The following is a 15739-nucleotide window of genomic DNA, read 5'->3' as shown; positions in this document are numbered from 1 at the left end:
AGCAGCTAGGAAGGAAATCTGGGATGGTGTCTTCCCTAGAACCAGAGAGACCATGGCCCTGAGAGCACATCGATTTTGGACTTCCAGCCTTCAGAACTATGAAAGAATTAATGTTTGCTGTTTTAAGCCACAAAGTTTGTGGTAATTTGTTACGGCAGCTCTAGGAAACTGAAACTAACACAAATGCATTATATCTGAGAATTTTTTAGAAGTGTTGAAAGACCCCAACCCAAGGCTCAGGAAGTTCAACATTTCCAAAGCAAAATAAATACCTAGTCAATTCAATAAATCCAACAGAAGGCAACAAAAGAGAAAATGAAGCATGAATAAGGCAGATGAACTGAAAAGTACAAAATAATTCCAACTCAATAGTGATTAAAATAATTGTAAAAGAACTAAACGTACCAGTAATAATCAAAGAGTATCCGCCTGGGTATAAAAAAGAATCAACAAATCTAAATGTATCCTATTTATAAGAGACACGCCTGAGGTATGAAGAACTACAAATCATTAAGACAAACAACACAAAGGCAGATACTTAACAGAAGAGAAATACGAATGGCCAAGAAACACGGAAAAAGAGCTTATGGGGAGAATGGGGGGGGGGGGTGTTTGAATAGGGTGGGGGGAAGCGGGGAAAAAGGAGGAGTCTAAAGAGGAGGAACATACAGGAGCCTTACAGGTAATATACCTTTTAAACATTAAATGGCAGCCAATGAATGTTAATTGTACTGTTTTTCATTCTTTACACATCTATCCACCAGTTCTTTTATATCCAGCTTTTCAGTTTTTCTTTTTTAATTTTTTAAAAAATTAAATAGAAGTCTTTTGGCATCATAATTAAGCCTTAATGATTTCTCACTTGTAGTACCTCTTTTTAGTTACTGCAATCTAGTCTGTTCTAAACACTTGTCTCTTTTCCCTGATTTTTCAAGTTTATCATTTCTTTTTATTTCCATTCTGATTCGATTCCCTGCTAAGGCATAACCACAGAGGAGCCCCAACCTGCCTGGATCTTAAAGAAATAGTCATTTCACTTCATCTAGTCCTCAGGAGACAGCTCTGTCCTGCAGTTCTATTTGGCATGACTCTGCTGTTACAGAAGTAGCTGGAACTTACCTCTCCAGTCTCTGTAGACCTACCCTGCTCTCAAATCTGTCTTACCTTCCTGTCACCCAGCATCCAGAATAATTAGTTATTCATCATTAGGCTAATTTTAGTTCTCTTACCAATGATATATTATTTTATCCAAAAATTCACATACTACACCATACATACTAGGCACAGTATAGTGTGTCTAACGTTTCATTGGAAGGGAAGTTATCCTTTATTATGACAATTTTAGAAAGGAATAAAATGCCTCTTCCTCCATACTCCTCTGTTGTATGAGGTCAGGTTTCCTAGAAGCATAGTCTGAGCTGGGGATTTTTATTCAAGTGATAGGCTGAGGCGTGCTCTCAGGAGGAGGAAGTGAAAGCACTACAATCTGGCAAGGAGGAAACGCTAAGTAGGAATGTGGGCTCGGATGGCAACTAGCTTCATTCTGATCTCAGAGAGAACATATCACACTTCTGAGTTCATCTCACCTTGGGGCGAAGGGGTACCAAGAACTGTGCAGGGCCTGAGGTTTATACCCTACTTACAACTAACAAGCTAGCCTGTTTCATGGATGTTGGCAGAACACACAAGACTCCCGGGTCAGAGATAAATGACTTTATCGCTCCTGGCAAAAGCAAGAGCCAGAGTGTCAGCACGATGCTGAGGTGGGTTCCCCATGACCCCTAATCCCACAGAGGTGATACAAAGGACCCAAGATGGATGCCTGTAATTCAGTAGGCTGCCTTGTAAGAGAGGAGAACTAAGCATTGGAGGAGGGAGGAGAGAGGAGGGATTCAGTACTTTTTATAAAAGTAAGCCTGTTTTTTGTCTGTGGGGAGATACCGCCTTAGCTCTCAAGGTTACTCTCTGCAAACAACCCTGAGAAATGGCCCATGTAAAAAGCAGTCATGGCTTTTACAGTCGTGCTCTTGACATACCCAGCAAGGATGTGCCAGAATGCTCAAGACTCATGGCAGACTGTGTCTCAATAGGAGCTGGCCTTCCAAATGCTCAGGCCCGTGGTCTGTCTCCAAGAAAGAAGGAGCAAAGTGTCCAGGAGTGAGGGGACTCATGTTTGGCAGGGGGACAAAGAAAGAAGGAACAGCTGGGAATTATTTTCAATTAACACTCACAGCTGCTAGAGACGGGGGGGGGGGGTGCCAGTAAAGAGGACCTGGGAAGGGCACCGTCAGCATCCGCTACACCAGCCCTTCCCTTTAAAACTGTGGACTTCTTTCAGATCACCAATTAATTAGAGAATTTTCTAAATTCACAGCATGTCATGCAAACAGTTGTCAAGTTTCAAATGATTTTATATCTAATCCCAAGATTTGACAGAAATAAACTCATACTTTCCTTTTGAAAATCTTCTCATATCACATTTTCTAAAACTAAAAAGTACTAAATTTGGGGGGTATCCTCTTACAGGAGTCCTGGCATTTAAAAAAATCATGTCAGTCCCAGTTTTTGGAGAACAGTATAGAGTAATGATGAGGCACAGAGGTCCTGGGGTGTCCCAATTGTCCCACCTCCTAGCCCTGTGACCTTTGGCAAGTTACTTACCCTCCTCAGTGTCCTCTTGTGTTAAATGGGCCTCATAATAGCTCCTATGTCATAAAGTTTTGTAGGAGTTGGTGCCTGTAACGCACTCAGAAGAACAATAGCTGGCGTTTAAGTAAGAGTTCAGTCTTTGCTTATGTTTTCTAGACCCTCTCTGACTCTTCTTTCAAGCTACAACAACAAAAACCTTATGCAGTATTGTAGCCACAGAGAGCATCGTGAGTTCAAAGGAGGTAAGGTATTGTTTTCTGATTTGCTTCATTTCCGTCCAGTGGCCTTCCTGAACATGCCAAGTTTTTTCTTAGCCTTTTTGGATACAGTAGCACACAGGTTTAATGACTTCAGTAAAATAAAAACTTCTATAACCAGTTTTTCTGTAAATTGATAATGCTATCTACATCATCCTATTTGGATCGGCTTTCTTCTAATTACTCTATTATTGTTTCACCCCAAAGCTCATTGGAAACTTTCATATTCACTAATGTCAACATGAGATGTTTGGAATCAGATAATCAAAAAATGTTATCTATCTAGCAACAGGCATTTGGAACTCCTCTAGTTGAAACTGCTTATAGTCCAAACCCCAGATGAGGAAGTTGACTTTTCAAATGATTCAATGCCTCTTCCAAAATAACAAAGATACTGCTGTGATTTTTTCCTTCCTACTATGCTGAATTATGCCCCTTTTCTGCACTTCATTCTCATAAATGAAGCAATTTATTTTCCAAAATAGTTTCACATAATAGTATGAATGTAGCTTTCCAATCACACTAAAGGTCTCCTGAATTCTTCTCTTCACCACCAATCGGGAACCTTTCCTGGAAGCTTGTTCCTGATTGGTGAAAAGTCAGCTGTAACAGAATGCCAAGGAGTAAACAAAAAAGCATAGCAACAACAGAGTTTGCTGTCTCACTACCCTCAGCCTAGGCCAACCTGGACTCCTTCATCCCAAATGATGTGGCCTCTACATTTTAATGAAGGCTGCGATTTCCCATCCAACTGTGATCCATCTTAAAACATGGCAGTCCAGTACAGACGGGAAGATAAAACTGAACAACACAGCTAAAATAAAGTGTATTCCCAGGTAAAAAGGACACATGCTTTAATTCGAGATGAGTAAGTGTCATGAGCTGCAGTTAGAAGGCAAAGTACCAGCGCACGAGAACTGTATCTATGGGAGGTGTCACCAATTCCTACTGGTGGCAGGTGTGGTAGTGACCTGGCCCACACCGCAGCACGTGAACTCAGAGCCAGACAGGACTTGCAAACAGCGCTCATCGTTAGCCCGACGCTGTGGACACAGGCATCCAGGATGACTGTGCCTCTCATAGCTATGGACAGCCCTGGGCTCCTCAGAAAGAATACATTCCCAGCTGGTCGTTTGGCCCCCTATCGCTAGGCAAGTGCAGGGAGGTTGTTTTTTATAACGAGTGCCAAGCGAGAATGGAGCATTTTTGCATTTTTCTGGAGGAAGATATTTCTACCATCCCGTCTTTCATTCTTTTTTTGCAGAATACACATTGTCAAAACAGGATGAAGTTGACCAGTGAAAAGTTGCCCAAGAACCCCTTTTATACCGCTCTCTCCCAGTATGGTGCTAAGAACTCAAAATTCTTCCAGTGGAGGAAGGAAAAGACTGGTACAAATTCTTATAATATTCTCACTAAAAGGCAATTCAGTACACCAGAGCAAAAAAGACAAGAAATAGGAGTCTTACTTGCTGTCAAGGAAGCAGTTAACTTTATGGTCCTTTTTAGCTTTCCTGTAAGAATCTGAGGAATTACTGCTTATGTGGTAGCAAATCGTGAGTGGACAAGTCTCCTAATCAGATCCCAAACCTGGTTTTACTCTCAGGACTTTAGGACAGCCTTCTGGAAAAGAGAAGCCAGATGTCACTTCTATTAAAGAAGTGGCAATGCCACACTTTACTTTGAAATGGCATTTAAAGCTACCACTGGTTTCTGTACACTTAATATTAATTTGGGGATGGTGTCTAGCTCATTTGGTTAGAGTAGTTCTAATGAAGGCTCAAATTAAGAATTTCACTCATCCACAGAGTAGCTTTGCCTGAAGAACTGCACACGCACACTGCATTGCTAGAGCACCTGCCTAGTAGTAAACAGGGTTAATTTGGAAACCAACCAATAAATATTTCAGGATTATACAAGGCACGGGGTAAGGTACCATGATCATGCTTCTTCCTTGAACTAAGGAGGCCAGTTTCACAAATGAGAACTAAGAAGGAAACTAGTAGAAACAAGTGGCAGATGAGTTCTTTATAATTCATGTGTTCAAGAGAGACAATTCGTATCGTAAGGCTAAAGATGGAATTCTTCACCTTTTTAAAATCAGATCATTACGGCCATGCTAATTTGGTGGATAAGGCATTGCAGCTCTTGAAGGAAAGAATAAGACGGGGGGATGCTATGGCATATTTCCTACGAGGTCAACTGTATTTTGAAGAGGTATCATTTCCTGTTTGTTTTCATTTCATATAATGCTGTTGTTGGATCCTCAGAGCAAAATTTCCTGTAGAGTTCCTTACATTGTTATACAAAGGGAATTCTGTTAAATTCCTTAGATTATGGTTGTGCCTTTAAGTATAATATATTAAGGAGATATCTGACCTTCCTTCACAAAAGTCATTCTAATGAAAGTCATTTGTAAGAGTCATTTTGGTATGAAATCCATTCTCACACTATAAATTAAAAATATAATTTTTAGGGGCACCTGGGATGGCTTAGTCAGTTGAGTGAGCAACTCTTGATTTTGGCTCAGGTCATGATCTCACAGTTCATGGGGATCAAGCCCTGCATAGGGCTCTGTGCTGACAGAGTGGAGCCTGATTGGGATTCTCTCTTTCTGCCCCTCCCCCTGTGAGTGCTCATGCTCACAAGCTCCCTCTCAAAATAAACTCATAAATGTACACAAGCTCTCTCTCAAAATAAACTTCTATTTCCTCCCTTCTCTTCCTTCATATAGAGTATTCTGACTTTTCCAGCTTTCTCACATCTAGGCCAAACATTAGCCAGAAGGGACAATGAGTCTTAATAGCTAGGTCTCTAACTCATTATGTGTTCTTTAAAATTAGTATTTGCTAGTATTTTGGTGATGTTTTTATTAATTTTATGAAATTGTTGATTAATTCGAGTTTATGAGAAAAAGGAATTCAGTTGTTTTTGTGTCTTCCAGAAGTTGTTTTTCTCTGGTCTGCTCTTCCTGAGTAATAACTTTCCAGTTCAGTAGCAGACTTTCTTTCCACGATTACAAATGATTCATTCTTTAGTATAGGACATTTTCCCTGATGGATTAAGACATTAGCCCCATATTAGTGCCTTACACCTTAGCATAGTTGTTATCAGATTGTAACTGCTGAGGAGCCTTAAAACATGAATTATTTTATTATTATTTTTTTTTTATTTATTTTTGAGAGAGACAGAGACAGCATGAGCAGGGGGAGGGGCAGAAAGAGAGGTGGGGAGAGAGAGAGAATCCCAAGGAGACTCTACGTTGCCAGCACAGAGCCCGATGCAGGGCTCATACCCATGAAACTGTGAGATCATGACCTGAGCTGAAACCAAGAGAGGACACTTGATCCACTGAGCCACCCAGGTGCCCCAACATGTAGGTTTCTGTAGGAAGTATAGGAGAAAAAATTTTAGAGAATCACATTTGTTTTTCCATGTCTTCTCCCTAGCTGGAGAATTGCAACATTGGCAGCCATGAGTTATAATAATAGTGGATATTTAATAATGGTGGCTATTCTGATGTGCACATCTTCTCTGATGCCCTGGCCCCAGCTCTGCAGTGTCTCAGACTAGGAGTGGCAGGTCATATGGCAGCATGGATTGAGCAGAGGGTTAGGCTATCATTTTGAGAGAGGTTTGGCAATATCCAAATGTAAGAATAAAAACAAAAGAGAGTCTCACCCAGATTTTTCCTAGTCACTTCCCTCTATTGTCATATTTAGGCCTATTTAATTGGTTTTATGGTGTGCTGATTGCTGTTGATGCCTTACTTCCAAATTCCATAAGTGTGTTGCTGTCTTTTGCTATATTTGATGCTCCTAGCTAGATTTAGGTGGGAATTAAATGTTTGTGATGACTTTAAGGTAATAATAAAAATAATTCAATATTTCCTGGGAGCTCGTAGGGATGGTATGAAGAAGCATTAGAACAGTTTGAAGAAATCAAGGAAAAAGACCATCAAGCAACTTACCAGCTAGGAGTAATGTATTATGATGGGCTGGGGACACCTACAGACGCTGTAAGTTACTGTTTCGTTCACAATGTTTAAGATTTCATTGTTAATGGGTTTTTGAGATGATTAAGGTTATTTATATTTTAATATTATATTTCTGTACTTTTCTTTCAATAATATCTATCCTTTTAGCATTTAAAGGATAGCAGTAGTCATTTTTACATATATGTGAAAGACAGTATTTCTTTTTGCCCCCTCCTTGCTACCATTGACTGTCAATGACACTTTCGTTTTAAAATGTTTTCCTTTATGTTTAAAAGTTATTCCAAAACTACACGAACATGGAGAAAAGTTAAAAAATAAGTAAAAATAGGATCACCAAATTCTACTATCAAATATGAACAGTTATTATTTAAAAAAATTTTTTTTGATGTTTATTTTGAGACGATGCAAGAGACAGAGTGCAAGCGGCAGAGGGACAGACAGAGGGAGACACAGAATCTGAAGCGGGCTCCAGGCTCTGAGCGGTCAGCCCAGAGCCCGACGTGGAGCTTGAACTCGCTCGAACTCATGAACCGTGAGATCATGACCTGAGCCAAAGTCGGACACTTAACCGACTGAGTCACTCAGGCGCCCCAACACTGTTATTATTTTAAAGTATATTCTTCCATGTATTGTCCCATGCAAAAAATTATATATACACATATATATGTTTGTACGTGTGGGCACATCGCACACACTTTTTCAATGCAGGACTACACTATACATAATGGTTTTTAATATCCTTTTTCACCTAACAATGTATTTTGAATGTCCTTGTCTTTGTCAATAAATATAATCTACATTATCATTTTAATAATGGTGAAATTAATGTATATCAATAATATTTCTAGGCCTCATTTATTTGTAAATGTTTGCAGATAAAAGAAAGAATAAACTAAGCTATGAGGTTTGGAGATCAGTATGACAATTTTCTCTATTCCTTATGGGATTCTGGGCTTTAGTTTCATTTGTAAAATGAAAATAAATAAACATAAGTTTGAGATACATCTGTCATTTCCTCCTCCTTCCTTGGCCATGGCCAACCTTGAAAATTGATCATGGCCCCCCTTCTAGCTGAATCCAGACATAGCTTCAGAACTTTTATCAATACAAAGCTTTAAGATTACATTACCAGTTCAATCCACTGGAGCCAACATGCAAAATAAAAACCATCAACCTAAGTCATGTAGTTGTTAATGAAATTGAACAACATGTAAAATAACACAAGGCACATGTAGTAAGCATTTGATGAGTGTTTTCTTTCCTGATTTTATCTTGTATAAAATTAATGATGGGAACTATAATTCCTGAAATACTTAATTTTTACTCTTTTAGAATCATAGCATATGATGAAATAAGTGAATGATGAAACAAATATTTGCATTAAATGCAAGATATTTTATTTTAACCCGTTTACAGTTTAACCTGTTAAAAGTGTAGTAACATGGGGTGGCTCAGTTGGTTGAGGGTCCAAGTCTTTGATTTCGGTTCAGGTCATGATCTCGGGTTGTGGGATTGAGTCTCACGTTGGGCTCTACGCTCAGTGTGGAACCTGCTTAGGATTCTCTCTCTTTCTCCTCCTGCCCCTCTACCCTGCTTGCATACTCTCTCTCTTTAAAAAAACAAAAATTAAAAAAGTGTAGTAACGTGGAATCCATGACTACATTGTTCTCAATCCAATCTGAACCCTCTTTGAAACATCTTTATTTTGTCTGATTCTCACTCACACTGTACATACCTCTTTCCACCATCCTCTAGGTGTTGGCAATACAATTTTCCCTGTTTGCCTCTTTGTAGCCAATCCTCTGTCACCTTTGCTAGCGGCTTCTCTTCTAGATGTTGAAGTGTGTCAGAACCTAGGCCCTTGCTGCCCTCTTCTGCTCTCTCTCCCTAAGCTCATTCAGTCCATGGCTGACATTACCTAGACTTTTAAAAGACTTCCAAATTGTCTTCACACCAGAACCTCATTCTGAGATCCATACAGACAAATGCCTCCCACTTCCTAGATGTTTAGTCGGCATCTCTCGATCCCTTGGAGTCCACATCTAGTTCACCTACAAACCTGTTGCTTAAAATACACACAAGTCCTACTATTTGAGACAGTGGAGTTTCTTTGTGCACTGGTGCCATTCGCAGGGGTGGTCGTCATCCTTGGAATTGCCTTGAAGGACACGAAAGCAGCTTAAAAAATCCCTTCCTATTTTTTGCACTCTGAGCACCTACTCTACAATCCCCGAGGTATGTGCTTACTCTTGTGATTTATCCGACCCTGGTTTATTTAGTTGGATTCACTGCATTATTCACTCACTCTTTCCTTCCACAAACATTAACGAGGAAGGAACAGTCTGAGATGCTGGAGAAGCAAAGGTAAGTATGAAAAGGAACGCATAGTTTGAGAATAACTATGAGTGCAGTTGTGAGTCCTGGATTGAGACGATACGTGTGTGAGGCACAAACGTGGGGTCAGGGGAGATTCCGCCGACGCTTAGAAGAGAAGCACAGCATATAAGGTAAGGAAGGAATGGCATTCAGAGGGAGGGAGAGACATGAGCAATGTTACGAAACCTCCTTCAGTACCCTGGATCCAGCTTACGCAGTCATCTCTTTGCACATTTCAGCATACTAACTGATGTAGGCTTGGCATGGCCACCCATTAACTGTGCTGTATATGGAGGCAGCCGGGCACTTCTAAGTCATAACTAGAGAAACCTAGAGAACAGCAATCTTAACACCAATCATGAGTCCATTTAACCATACTCTTCAAGGCAGTTACCACCTAATCTCTGTGACCATCATATCCTATGATATGTACTAAATAAAATCAAAAATGTAAATTGACATACTGATCTTATGAATCTTTTCTCATCCTCAATTAATAAAGCAGTTTTGGGGGAATAGTATTAAAATTCGTTCTACAAAATATTTTAAACAAGATAAATCATAGTAAGATAAAGCCTATTTATTTTAAGTAGTAGTATTACTATTCTTATTATTTCAATGATACACTCCAACGTTTAAATATCTGGTGAAAAAAAAAAAATTGGTCTCGAGTGATTCAGATCCTCCACAATTGTTTTGCCTGCAAATTCAGATAGGATTGAAAGTATTATAATTATTTTATTCAATTGATTTTCTGTTAGATTTTCAAGAGACTCTTATTTTTATATCAATTTTAAGTCATTAAAAACCCAAGGTGCTCTTTATTTTTTTTTTTTAATTTTTTAAATGTTTATTTTTTTTTATTTTTTTTTATTTATTTTTATTTATTTATTTATTTATTTATTTATTTATTTATTTATTTTTTAATATATGAAATTTACTGTCAAATTGGTTTCCATACAACGCCCAGTGCTCATCCCAAAAGGTGCCCTCCTCAATACCCATCACCCACCCTGCCCTCCCTCCCACCCCCCATCAACCCTCAGTTTGTTCTCAGTTTTTAATAGTCTCTTATGCTTTGGCTCTCTCCCACTCTAACCTCTTTTTTTTTTTTTTTCCCTTCCCCTCCCCCATGGGTTTCTGTTACGTTTCTCAGGATCCACATAAGAGTGAAACCATATGGTATCTGTCTTTCTCTGTATGGCTTATTTCACTTAGCATCACACTCTCCAGTTCCATCCACGTTGCTACAAAAGGCCATATTTCATTTTTTCTCATTGCCACGTAGTATTCCATTGTGTATATAAACCACAATTTCTTTATCCATTCATCAATGGATGGACATTTAGGCTCTTTCCATAATTTGGCTATTGTTGAGAGTGCTGCTATAAACACTGGGGTACAAGTGCCCCTATGCATCAGTACTCCTGTATCCCTTGGATAAATTCCTAGCAGTGCTATTGCTGGGTCATAGGGTAGGTCTATTTTTAATTTTCTGAGGAACCTCCACACTGCTTTCCAGAGCGGCTGCACCAATTTGCATTCCCACCAACAGTGCAAGAGGGTTCCCGTCTCTCCACATCCTCTCCAGCATCTATAGTCTCCTGATTTCTTCATTTTGGCCACTCTGACTGGCGTGAGGTGGTATCTGAGTGTGGTTTTGATTTGTATTTCCCTGATGAGGAGCGACGTTGAACATCTTTTCATGTGCCTGTTGGCCATCCGGATGTCTTCTTTAGAGAAGTGTCTATTCATGTTTTCTGCCCATTTCTTCACTGGGTTATTTGTTTTTCGGGTGTGGAGTTTGATGAGCTCTTTATAGATTTTGGATACTAGCCCTTTGTCCGATGTGTCATTTGCAAATATCTTTTCCCATTCCGTTGGTTGCCTTTTAGTTTTGTTGGTTGTTTCCTTTGCTGTGCAGAAGCTTTTTATCTTCATAAGGTCCCAGTAATTCACTTTTGCTTTTAATTCCCTTGCCTTTGGGGATGTGTCAAGTAAGAAATTGCTACGGCTGAGGTCAGAGAGGTCTTTTCCTGCTTTCTCCTCTAAGGTTTTGATGGTCTCCTGTCTCACATTCAGGTCCTTTATCCATTTTGAGTTTATTTTTGTGAATGGTGTGAGAAAGTGGTCTAGTTTCAACCTTCTGCATGTTGCTGTCCAGTTCTCCCAGCACCATTTGTTAAAGAGACTGTCTTTTTTCCATTGGATGTTCTTTCCTGCTTTGTCAAAAATGAGTTGGCCATACGTTTGTGGGTCTAGTTCTGGGGTTTCTATTCGATTCCATTGGTCTATGTGTCTGTTTTTATGCCAATACCATGCTGTCTTGATGATGACAGCTTTGTAGTAGAGGCTAAAGTCTGGGATTGTGATGCCTCCTGCTTTGGTCTTCTTCTTCAAAATGACTTTGGCTATTCGGGGCCTTTTGTGGTTCCATATGAATTTTAGGATTGCTTGTTCTAGTTTCAAGAAGAATGCTGGTGCAATTTTGATTGGGATTGCATTGAATGTGTAGATAGCTTTGGGTAGTATTGACATTTTGACAATATTTATTCTTCCAATCCATGAGCAGGGAATGTCTTTCCATTTCTTTATATCTTCTTCAATTACCTGCATAAGCTTTCTATAGTTTTCAGCATACAGATCTTTTACATCTTTGGTTAGATTTATTCCTAGATATTTTATGCTTCTTGGTGCAATTGTGAATGGGATCAGTTTCTTTATTTGTCTTTCTGTTGCTTCATTGTTAGTGTATAAGAATGCAACTGATTTCTGTACATTGATTTTGTATCCTGCAACTTTGCTGAATTCATGTATCAGTTCTAGCAGACTTTTGGTGGAGTCTATCGGATTTTCCATGTAAAATATCATGTCATCTGCAAAAAGCGAAAGCTTGACTTCATCTTTGCCAATTTTGATGCCTTTGATTTCCTTTTGTTGTCTGATTGCTGATGCTAGAACTTCCAGCACTATATTAAACAACAGCGGTGAGAGTGGGCATCCCTGTCGTGTTCCTGATCTCAGGGAAAAAGCTCTCAGTTTTTCCCCATTGAGGATGATGTTAGCTGTGGGCTTTTCATAAATGGCTTTTATGATCTTTAAGTATGTTCCTTCTATCCCGACTTTCTCAAGGGTTTTTATTAAGAAAGGGTGCTGGATTTTGTCAAAGGCCTTTTCTGCATCGATTGACAGGATCATATGGTTCTTCTCTTTTTTTTTGTTAATGTGATGTATCACGTTGATCGATTTGCGAATGTTGAACCAGCCCTGCATCCCAGGAATGAATCCCACTTGATCATGGTGAATAATTCTTTTTATATGCTGTTGAATTCGATTTGCTAGTATCTTATTGAGAATTTTTGCATCCATATTCATCAGAGATATTGGCCTGTAGTTCTCTTTTTTTACTGGGTCTCTGTCTGGTTTAGGAATCAAAGTAATACTGGCTTCATAGAATGAGTCTGGAAGTTTTCCTTCCCTTTCTATTTCTTGGAATAGCTTGAGAAGGATAGGTATTATCTCTGCTTTAAACGTCTGATAGAACTCCCCTGGGAAGCCATCTGGTCCTGGACTCTTATTTGTTGGGAGATTTTTGATAACCGATTCAATTTCTTCGCTGGTTATGGGTCTGTTCAAGCTTTCTATTTCCTCCTGATTGAGTTTTGGAAGAGTGTGGGTGTTTAGGAATTTGTCCATTTCTTCCAGGTTGTCCAATTTGTTGGCATATAATTTTTCATAGTATTCCCTGATAATTGTTTGTATCTCTGAGGGATTGGTTGTAATAATTCCATTTTCATTCATGATTTTATCTATTTGGATCATCTCCCTTTTCTTTTTGAGAAGCCTGGCTAGAGGTTTGTCAATTTTGTTTATTTTTTCAAAAAACCAACTCTTGGTTTCGTTGATCTGCTCTACAGATTTTTTAGATTCTATATTGTTTATTTCTGCTCTGATCTTTATGATTTCTCTTCTTCTGCTGGGTTTAGGCTGCCTTTGCTGTTCTGCTTCTATTTCCTTTAGGTGTGCTGTTAGATTTTGTATTTGGGATTTTTCTTGTTTCTTGAGATAGGCCTGGATTGCAATGTATTTTCCTCTCAGGACTGCCTTCGCTGCGTCCCAAAGCGTTTGGATTGTTGTATTTTCATTTTCGTTTGTTTCCATATATTTTTTAATTTCTTCTCTAATTGCCTGGTTGACCCACTCATTCGTTAGTAGGGTGTTCTTTAACCTCCATGCTTTTGGAGGTTTTCCAGACTTTTTCCTGTGGTTGATTTCAAGCTTCATAGCATTGTGGTCTGAAAGTATGCATGGTATAATTTCAATTCTTGTAAACTTATGAAGGGCTGTTTTGTGACCCAGTATATGATCTATCTTGGAGAATGTTCCATGTGCACTCGAGAAGAAAGTATATTCTGTTGCTTTGGGATGCAGAGTTCTAAATATATCTGTCAAGTCCATCTTATCCAATGTATCATTCAGGGCCCTTGTTTCTTTATTGACTGTGTGTCTAGATGATCTATCCATTTCTGTAAGTGGGGTGTTAAAGTCCCCTGCAATGACCACATTCTTATCAATAAGGTTGCTTATGTTTATGAGTAATTGTTTTATATATTTGGGGGCTCCGGTATTTGGCGCATAGACATTTATAATTGTTAGCTCTTCCTGATGGATAGACCCTGTAATTATTATATAATGCCCTTCTTCATCTCTTGTTACAGCCTTTAATTTAAAGTCTAGTTTGTCTGATATAAGTATGGCTACTCCAGCTTTCTTTTGGCTTCCAGTAGCATGATAAATAGTTCTCCATCCCCTCACTCTCAATCTAAAGGTGTCCTCAGATCTCAAATGAGTCTCTTGTAGACAACAAATAGATGGGTCTTGTTTTTTTATCCATTCTGATACCCTATGTCTTTTGGTTGGCGCATTTAATCCATTTACATTCAGTGTTATTATAGAAAGATACGGGTTTAGAGTCATTGTGATGTCTGTATGTTTTATGCTTGTAGTGATGTCTCTGGTACTTTGTCTCACAGGATCCCCCTTAGGATCTCTTGTAGGGCTGGTTTCGTGGTGACAAATTCCTTCAGTTTTTGTTTGTTTGGGAAGACCTTTATCTCTCCTTCTATTCTAAATAACAGACTTGCTGGATAAAGGATTCTCGGCTGCATATTTTTTCTGTTTAGCACACTGAAGATATCGTGCCAAGCCTTTCTGGCCTGCCAAGTTTCAAAGGAGAGATCAGTCACGAGTCTAATAGGTCTCCCTTTATATGTGAGGGCACGTTTATCCCTTGCTGCTTTCAGAATTTTCTCTTTATCCTTGTATTTTGCCAGTTTCACTATGATATGTCGTGCAGAAGATCGATTCAAGTTACGTCTGAAGGGAGTTCTCTGTGCCTCTTGGATTTCAATGCCTTTTTCCTTCCCCAGTTCAGGGAAGTTCTCAGCTATAATTTCTTCAAGTACCCCTTCAGCACCTTTCCCTCTCTCTTCCTCCTCTGGGATACCAATTATGCGTATATTATTTCTTTTTAGTGTATCACTTAGTTCTCTAATTTTCCCCTCATACTCCTGGATTTTTTTATCTCTCTTTCTTTCAGCTTCCTCTTTCTCCATAACTTTATCTTCTAGTTCACCTATTCTCTCCTCTGCCTCTTCAATCCGAGCCGTTGTGGTTTCCATTTTGTTTTGCATTTCGTTTAAAGCGCTTTTCAGCTCCTCGTGACTGTTCCTTAGTCCCTTGATCTCTGTAGCAAGAGATTCTCTGCTGTCCTGTATACTGTTTTCAAGCCCAGCGATTAATTTTATGACTGTTATTCTAAATTCACTTTCTGTTATATTATTTAAATCCTTTTTGATCAGTTCATTAGCTGTTGTTATTTCCTGGAGATTCTTCTGAGGGGAATTCTTCCGTTTGGTCATTTTGGATAGTCCCTGGAGCGGTGAGGACCTGCAGGGCACTTCCCCCGTGCTGTGGTGTATAACTGGAGTTGGTGGGTGGGGCCGCAGTCCGACCTGATGTCTGCCCCCAGCCCACCGCTGGGGCCACAGTCAGACTGGTGTGTGCCTTCCCTTCCCCTCTCCTAGGGGCGGGATTCACTGTGGGGTGGTGTGGCCCGTCTGGTCTACTTGCACACTGCCAGGCTTGTGGTGCTGGGGAGCTGGCGTATTAGCTGGGGTGGGTAGGCAAGGTGCACGGGGGCGGGAGGGGCAGGCTTAGCTCGCTTCTCCTTAGGTGATCCACTTCAGGAGGGGCCCTGTGGCAGCGGGAGGGAGTCAGATCCACTGCCGGAGGTTTGGCTCCGCAGAAGCACAGAGTTGCGTGTTTGCGCGGAGCGAGCAAGTTCCCTGGGAGGAACTGGTTCTCTTTGGGATTTTGGCTGGGGGATGGGCGGGGGAGATGGCGCTGGCGAGCGCCTTTGTTCCCCGCCAAGCTGAGCTCTGCCGTCCGTGGGCTCAGC

General features: G+C 39.9%; 1 protein-coding gene across 10 annotated transcripts in view; it reads left to right on the top strand.

Moving 5' to 3' along the window:
* LRP2BP (LRP2 binding protein) overlaps positions 1-15739 on the top strand; it is a 44566-nt gene that overhangs the window by 5740 nt on the left and 23087 nt on the right. The window contains exons 1-5 of one of the 10 annotated variants that reach the window (XM_058723418.1): positions 2135-2891; positions 3581-3742; positions 4171-4297; positions 5011-5123; positions 6811-6924. In XM_058723418.1, coding sequence (XP_058579401.1) covers positions 4192-4297; positions 5011-5123; positions 6811-6924 — 333 coding nt within the window. In that variant the 5' untranslated portion in view covers positions 2135-2891; positions 3581-3742; positions 4171-4191. Of the gene's footprint in view, positions 1-2120; positions 2897-3483; positions 3743-4170; positions 4298-5010; positions 5124-6803; positions 6925-15739 lie in introns of those variants that run through there. The other 9 variants (XM_058723417.1, XM_058723416.1, XM_058723413.1 and 6 more) reach the window with 9 other exon arrangements.

Source organism: Neofelis nebulosa, chromosome 3 (genome assembly GCF_028018385.1).
Source record: "Neofelis nebulosa isolate mNeoNeb1 chromosome 3, mNeoNeb1.pri, whole genome shotgun sequence".
Taxonomy (NCBI): domain Eukaryota; kingdom Metazoa; phylum Chordata; class Mammalia; order Carnivora; family Felidae; genus Neofelis; species Neofelis nebulosa.
Note: the sequence above shows the minus strand (reverse complement) of the source record. Positions and strands in the feature narration are given on the sequence as shown.